At 46.5% G+C, this 7,500-nt stretch overlaps 2 protein-coding genes across 2 annotated transcripts in view; both read left to right on the top strand.

Annotated features, from left to right (window-relative positions):
• The window catches only part of kiaa0825 (KIAA0825 ortholog), a 132,077-nt gene extending 126,363 nt beyond the window's left edge, over positions 1–5,714 (top strand). Inside the window, exon 20 of the mRNA XM_031585465.2 lies at positions 5,124–5,714. Within this exon, the coding sequence (XP_031441325.1) occupies positions 5,124–5,226 (103 nt within the window). The 3' untranslated portion in view covers positions 5,227–5,714. The remainder of the gene's footprint in view (positions 1–5,123) is intronic.
• A 714-nt stretch (positions 5,715–6,428) lies between these two features.
• Positions 6,429–7,500, top strand: part of fam172a (family with sequence similarity 172 member A) — a gene marked incomplete at its 3' end in the record, with an annotated part of 102,808 nt that continues 101,736 nt past the window's right edge. The window contains exons 1-2 of the mRNA XM_031585464.2: positions 6,429–6,528; positions 7,150–7,275. Of these exons, the coding sequence (XP_031441324.2) occupies positions 7,179–7,275 (97 nt within the window). The remainder of the gene's footprint in view (positions 6,529–7,149; positions 7,276–7,500) is intronic.

The raw sequence follows: 7,500 nt of genomic DNA, 5'->3' as shown, positions 1-7,500 counted from the left end.
CAGCTGAATTCTAACGCTACCCCAGTAGATCTCCATGGCCGCTGCTGCTCTTGTTTCCCCACGTCAGTGCCAGTGTATCGTTCCTCTGTCATCTCACAGCTGTGGGGCTTAGTAATGGAAACTCACTCCACATCTGGCCTCTGTTTGCCACTTGCCCGGGCGAGGCAACCCAAACACCAGGAGCTTCCAGGCCTGAGAGCTCTCGGCGCTGGTCTTTCTCTCCGCCCGCCGCTGCTCCTCTCTCTTCAGCCCTGTCAGATGGCTCTGCTCTGGCTGCCTGTCTCGGGAGTGCACTGCTCTGGTCCTCCACTCGAGGCTCAGCTGTCGGCTGTGGCTGTCGGCTGAAGGCGAAGGCGCCCCCCTCGTGATGCTCATTTGCTGTCTCTCTCTTTCGTTTTCCTCCATGCCTGGTGTCAGTGTCTGTCCACCCACGACCCCCTAGATCACTGCTACTGTCCTACAGCCTCTGGGCAAAGGTGCTCTGTGTGTGTGTGTGTGTGTGTGTGTGTGTGTGTGTGTGTGTGTCTCTGTGTGTGTGTGTGTGTGTGTGTCTCTCTGTCTGTGTGTGTGTCTCTGTGTGTGTGTGTGTGTGTCTCTCTGTGTGTGTGTGTGTGTGTGTGTGTGTGTGTGTGTCTCTGTGTGTGTGTGTGTCTCTGTGTGTGTGTGTGTGTGTGTGTGTGTGTGTGTGTGTGTGTGTGTGTGTGTGTGTCTCTGTGTGTGTGTGTGTGTGTCTCTGTGTGTGTGTGTGTGTGTGTGTGTGTGTGTGTGTGTGTGTGTGTGTGTTGGCATCTCTGTGTGTGTGTGGAAGAGAGAGAGGAGAGAAGTGACAATTTGCTCAAGTTCCAGTGCTACTGAAGAGTTGAAGTGAAGTTGAAGTGAAGTGAAGTGAAGTGGGAGTCTGTGGCATAGACAATCGAGTCGCTCAACTAGACCCTTGACTGCTTTAAGAAAAATACTTTGGGAAAATCCTCACCAAAATCTGCTCAGTGATTTTAATTTTCTTTGCCGAAGACCTGGAAAAGTCATATTTAGGACGTTTTTTTTTTTCCCCTCCTGCAGCACCCACTCGACTGATATCATATTTCCTGTGCGCCCACTGCACGGGCCGTGCTCTGCGCCAGCCATAGAGCTCCAAAGGGCAAGCTCATAAGCATGAAATGGAATCTCCATCAGTGTGGTGTGGCCACACGCCTCGCCCCCTCTCCGTGCCTCTGACACCTCTCCTCTCGGGGCAGACGGGTGGAAAGCCCTGACCTTTTCTCAAAGTTTCCCACTTGGAATATTTAGCTTTAGCTCGAAGACGCCAACCCCTGAGCTCTTAACGCCCCGCTGACTGCTCGTCTGATGAGACACCTTTACTCTCCGCCCCCCGCGCACGCAGGTTCTCGCTCGGCCGCTGCGACGCTCTCTGTTTGACAGACTTGCACTTTTAAAAACAAACATGAGAAGGAGAGCGAAAGAAGGGAAGAAATAGTGAGAGAGAGAGAGAGAGAGAGAGAGAGAGAGAGAGAGAGAGAGAGAGAGAGAGAGAGAGAAGGGGTCTGCTTTGAGGTTTTGCTTGGGACCAGGTGCTGTGATAGGTTAAGAAGTGAAGGGGGGATTAAAGACTTGGCCACCGTTGAGCTGGGGGAAAGGCACCCTGCTGTGTCTGCCAGCTCATCTAATGGGTCTGGTCGAGGAGCTCTTCCCCTTTATACAGACCATCTAACCACCGCAGACAGACACTCTTGGGTTGTTCACTCTTTTATACAGACCATCTGACCGCCGCAGACAGACACTCTTGGGTTGTTCACTCTTTTATACAGACCATCTAACCGCCGCAGACAGACACTCTTTATACAGACCATCTAACCACCGCAGACAGACACTCTTGGGTTGTTCACTCTTTTCCTTACCCCTTTATACAGACCATCTAACCGCCGCAGACAGACACTCTTGGGTTGTTCACTCTTTTCCTTACCCCTTTATACAGACCATCTAACCGCCGCAGACAGACACTCTTGGGTTGTTCACTCTTTTCCTTGACAACAGAGTGGTAGCCAGACCTCTTTTACTGTGCTGCATGACAGGGCTCATGGTAGAGGTGGATCAGACCTCTTTTACTGTGCTGCATGACAGGGCTCATGGTGGAGGTGGATCAGACCTCTTTTACTGTGCTGCATGACAGGGCTCATGGTGGAGGTGGATCAGACCTCTTTTACTGTGCTGCATGACAGGGCTCATGGTGGAGGTGGATCAGACCTCTTTTACTGTGCTGCATGACAGGGCTCATGGTGGAGGTGGATCAGACCTCTTTTACTGTGCTGCATGACAGGGCTCATGGTGGAGGTGGATCAGACCTCTTTTACTGTGCTGCATGACAGGGCTCATGGTGGAGGTGGATCAGACCTCTTTTACTGTGCTGCATGACAGGGCTCATGGTGAAGGTGGACTACAGGTTGGATAGTGAGGGTCATCCTCAATTACTCAAGAAGGGGGTGTTACTGGGGTTGGGCCACTGTTCACTGCCTCATACAGTTGTTTAACTTTATAAATAAATGAATAATTGTTTAAATATTAGATGATTGTGATTGTGTGCCACATCCTGGGCCTTTACTCACACTACATATGGGGTGAGGGGTCTGGAGTCTGCATGGGGGGGGGTCATGTATGTTTCATTTTCTGTCCTATTATCTCAGCAGCGCCATGAATTCATCAAATCTGTGCCTCCCAGCGCCTGGGCCCTGTTGTGCTTTTGGAGGAATGGCGCGTCAGCAGGAAGCGTATTAATGCATGAAAAATGAGGCGTGCTGAAAGACTGAAAGGCCACATCAGATTCGGCTTATTAAGAAATAGACCGCGGGAACAGCCCAGACTGACTGCCCCGTCTGCCGGAGAACCAAGCCGTGAAAAGAGGCCAGGCTTAGCGTGGCACTGCCCACAGTGGGAACACCTGGGGCATGGTGAATGGGTGGTCCTCCCATTCATTCACATTAGCGTTTCTTTTCTTTAGGAGGCTCGTTTCTTTTCAGAATTCATTCCCACGTATAGCAAAAAGAGGCCTTATTGAATGCTTTAAGGTAAAAGAATTGTAGCCTAATTACTGGTCATTGTTACGCTTTGGAGTGACTGTATGCGTCTGACGATATTGATTGAAGCCGGTCTGTGCGTGTCCACTTAGCATCACAATTTCATTTCTGTCACTTGCTTGAGACTTGGTTAGAGTGCTAAGAACAAGTCTTCTTTGCTGCAGGTTGCTGGTACTTGTTAATGTTGGCTGTCCTAGTATTTGGTTGACCTGGAGAGTTTAATACACTCTAGTGCACTCCAAGTCTTCTCCACTGCCATCTCTCTCTCATTCTCATCCCTCCTCTTCTCTCTCTCTCTCTCTCTCTCTCTCCCTCTCTCTCTCTCTTTTCCTCCTCTTACTATTCTTCCATCTCCTCTTCCTTGATTCCTCCCCTCCTCCCCCCGTTTCCCTTTCAAATTTGCACTTAACACCTTCCTGTGGATCGCCCCTTCATTCATCAACACTGTTTGTCCCGGTGACAAGCGGGCTGCTTCCAGAATATCAATATCGGCTAAGACAATGTGTCGCTCCGCCCAGCCAGTAACCTTCAGCTAAATGTCACTCTGCTTAATCCTATTTGAAAATTAAACATCGGAAAACCTTTAGCATTCTCTTCCTCCCTTTCTCTGCCACCGCCCCCCCCCCTCCTCCTCGTCCTCCTCCTCCTCCTCCTCCTCCTCCATCTCTCACTGTCCTTCCTCCCGCTCGCGTTTTCTATCCATTCTGAACACCTGTGACATTTGTAAATATTATGTTTCTCGTGCTCCTAATATTTGTTTGTTGGTTCTTAAATAATACCAGTGGCCAAAGGATGATAAAGTGAGACGATTGGATTTGTATTCCTATCTGTGTGTGTGTGTAGAGAGAGAGAGAGAGAGAGAGAGAGAGAGAGAGAGAGAGAGAGAGAGAGAGAGAGAGAGAGAGAGAGAGAGAGAGAGAGAGAGAGAGAAAGAAAGAGAGAGAGAGATGTCAGGTGCCGGCCCACTGGCTCAGTAAAAGAGGAGAGTGTGACAAAGAGAAAAGAGAGAGACAGTGGAGAGAGGAGGAGACACGTGAAGGAGGTCCCCCCATGCATCAAACGTGCATATTTACATAAACAAATCCAGCCCGTATAGGCAGTAATTACCACCGCGGCGGGGCAGGCTGGGGAAGAGAAAGAGGGTGTCTGATGCGGACAGATAGGCACAGTGACTGAGGCAGAAACTCCATCAAAGTGCCATGGTGCAAGTACACTCACACTGACATGTTTCTTCTCTCTGTGTGTTTGTTTCCCTTTTACACACACACACACACACACACACACAGAGAGACCATGGCTTCTTTGTATGCATGAGGTGTATGGCACGAGAAGCAAGCTCTCTTCGTGTGGAGTAGAGGGAGCCCATATTTCCACATTTGAAGATTATACCATAGAAGGGAAGGAATAATACATAGTGTAGGCACAGCGATATGCAGCGAAGCACAATTACTCTACTGTTAAATGGAGCCCTTTGGAGATGTTATGACATGACAGCTCCACCCATAAAGAATACAATATGTCTCCATGTGGCTAAGACATGCCATGCAATGAAGGCAATTATGCTTTAAGATCAAAAGTTGTGTTTGCCACTCAAGCGCCGGTACCGTCATCCAATTCTATTGTGTTACTGCAGGTGGAGTTAAGGGCGATGGCTGCAGTCAGAGCAGTCGTCGCTCGGTGCCTCAGAATGCAATGAGGCGCATTGGTGTTAAAGAAAACAGATGTCTGCCTTATGATAACAAGGGAACGGCTGCCGTAGGTTTTTGCCTTGTCGACATGTCACAGTCACAACTAGTAGGAGTCAAAGTGTCCAAACTGATCAAAGTTTCTGAAATGAATTAGTTATGAGCATCTCTTTCTTTCATTCGCTCCCTCTCTCTCTCTCTCTCTCTCCCTCTCTCTCTCTCTCTCTCTCTTTGTGTATGTGGGGAGAGGGAGAGAGAGAATGAACCTGATGATAATGAGATGATGACGTGAGTGAACAGAGCTCTGACCCATGCGTGTGTGTGTGTGTGTGTGTGTGTGTGTGTGTGTGTGTGTGTGTGTGTGTTTCAGGTGGGAGATGCAGGAGGGTGCAGAACTGGAGGATGAAGAGAAAGTTCTGGTGGATCACTTGCAGGACATCTGGTTCCCCCCCAGCCCTGGTCCCTCCTCATAGCGGCCCCTGCCAACAGCCAAGAACATTCGTCCAAACCCCTAACCCATCACCAGCACGTGTGACGGAAACATTCAGCGGATATCATACGCGTACATGTTGTCTTTACGTATGCGTCTTTGTGCTGAGCGCATTCTGGACAATGACACCAAGTGATCAACTGATATTGATTTAGATTGTTCAAATGGAAGCACACGAATGTCTCACTGTACGTTTTTTTTTTGCAATTTTGCTGTCCAATATCCAGATTCTTCACACATGGTTTTGTGAAGGTGCTGTTCCATAAGTATGTTGGTGCTATATGGCTCCTTATGGAGTACTGCTCCCACGGGTACAGCTGAATGTACGGTTTAGGTTGGATGGATGCCATGACAACGCGTGTAGCACTGTATATAGTTTACATTAAGCTGTGTTTGTCTCTCTGTGTTTTGTAATATGGAGTAGAGTCACTCAATGTTTCAATAAAATAGAGCACACTTTCTTATACTGTGGCGTTGCCTGCTGAACTGACAGTTATTTGACATCTGAAATCTGACAATTATCATACCTTTTGTATGGCTGAAAATGTTGTCTGTGTCTTTCTAAATACTAAAGTCTATCACTGTACACAAGAGAGAGGACATTTGTGTATATAACGTGATTCAGACGAAGCCGAAGGTAGCCTGTGTAGAGACTATTATTATAATGCATACAAATGAATGAATGGAAGGACGTATACCAAGTTCTGTTTAGTTTTGAAATGAATAGCATAAATAAATAGAAGCTATCTTCTGACAATTGTTCGGCAGTTAATAACGACACCTCTGAAATGGTATTTTGTGATTAAATACGTCATGCTGCATCGGTTTGATGCAGCGGGGTTAGCTTTAGTTGTCAAAGGGTGTATTGTGTATTTGAAAAGCCTCTGAAAAGAACATGTTTACTCACATCACACTTTTAACAATGGAAATGTCTTTTGAAAGACATCTATCAAATGGAAATTGTTTGATGCCATTATCCTACACAGAAGAATAAGCATGGTAACATAAGCAGGCTATTAAAGCAAAACAAGCTAAAGGGTTATTGTGTGTAAAGCTCCACGAAGGCCGACGGTCTCAGAAGAAACAGAGCCTGTCAAAGCACACAAAGCATCGCCGTTTATCCGCGCATCCAAAGAATGTGACACATATGGTTACTGCGTCTTTAAGAGTAGTAGCACTCGCTGAAACGTCACACTTCCGTTTCCTGCAGTTTCTTCCTGTTTTCTGCAACAAGGAAGCAGAAGATGCATGATGATTGAGATTTCCAAATTTGCTTGTTGTGATGGTATGTGAGTGAAACGAAAATGCATGTTTCTCACTTTATGTCTGTCCCCTTGACTGATGTTCATTACCGCGGATGGACGAGGACACTAAGTCCAACGCGGCGTTGAAATTAACAGTTACAAATCCACAAATAGGATTTTTCTATAATGTAAAGGAAGACATTGGTTGTGTTTGTTTATTTTGATTATGTATACGGCCCTGAAGAATTCCGTGTGAAAATTTTGCACTGTCAGGCTTATCTGATATTGTTCGGTTAGTATGATGCCAACTGCAAACATGATAGTTGACAGAAAGTATGCAGCAGTGTGAATCACAGTACACTCTTGCCTCAGCTGAACAAGTTTATTGACCAAACATTCATTTAAGTAGTAAGGTTCCGTATTAAATTGACTTATTTTCAGCAACTCAGGGTTTACGATGGTTCCAATTATTCATCGAGAAGTTGATAAGAATCAGCCTTGTTTACGTTAAAGCACCTGCTTTTTTTTGTTTTGCAACAATACATAGCAGGTGTTCACTGTGTTGGTAACTAGGTTATTAGCTAATAAGCACTTCAATCTTTCTCTACACTTTAAAGAGTATTATGCCTCACCATGTGATTTACAATGTGCCCACCTTGCAGGCTGATTGTCTGACACACTGAAGACGTCCATGCTGGTCAGAGCAGAGTGGTGCATATTCTTCTTTTTCGTTGTAAACATGGCCCAGATGGCTCAAGAGGACAAAGAGAAGACAACTGCTCTGAAAGGTATGAGAGACCGTGTTCATTAATGGGGGAACTGTAGCTGTGTAGTAATGAGTTTTTTAACCTAGTCACTGATGTTTGCTGTGCTTGTTTTACAAAAGACTTTGTTACAGGTACAACTTGTCTTGACTGTGATAAAGGCTGCACGCAATTATGTTTACGCTTGGTTGATTATGCGATGGCATTGAACAGATAAGAATGCAAAAAAGATATGTGTGTACTGTAAAC

The sequence above is a fragment of the Clupea harengus genome, chromosome 18, assembly GCF_900700415.2.
Source record: "Clupea harengus chromosome 18, Ch_v2.0.2, whole genome shotgun sequence".
Classification (NCBI taxonomy): Eukaryota; Metazoa; Chordata; class Actinopteri; order Clupeiformes; family Clupeidae; genus Clupea; species Clupea harengus.
Note: the sequence above shows the minus strand (reverse complement) of the source record. Positions and strands in the feature narration are given on the sequence as shown.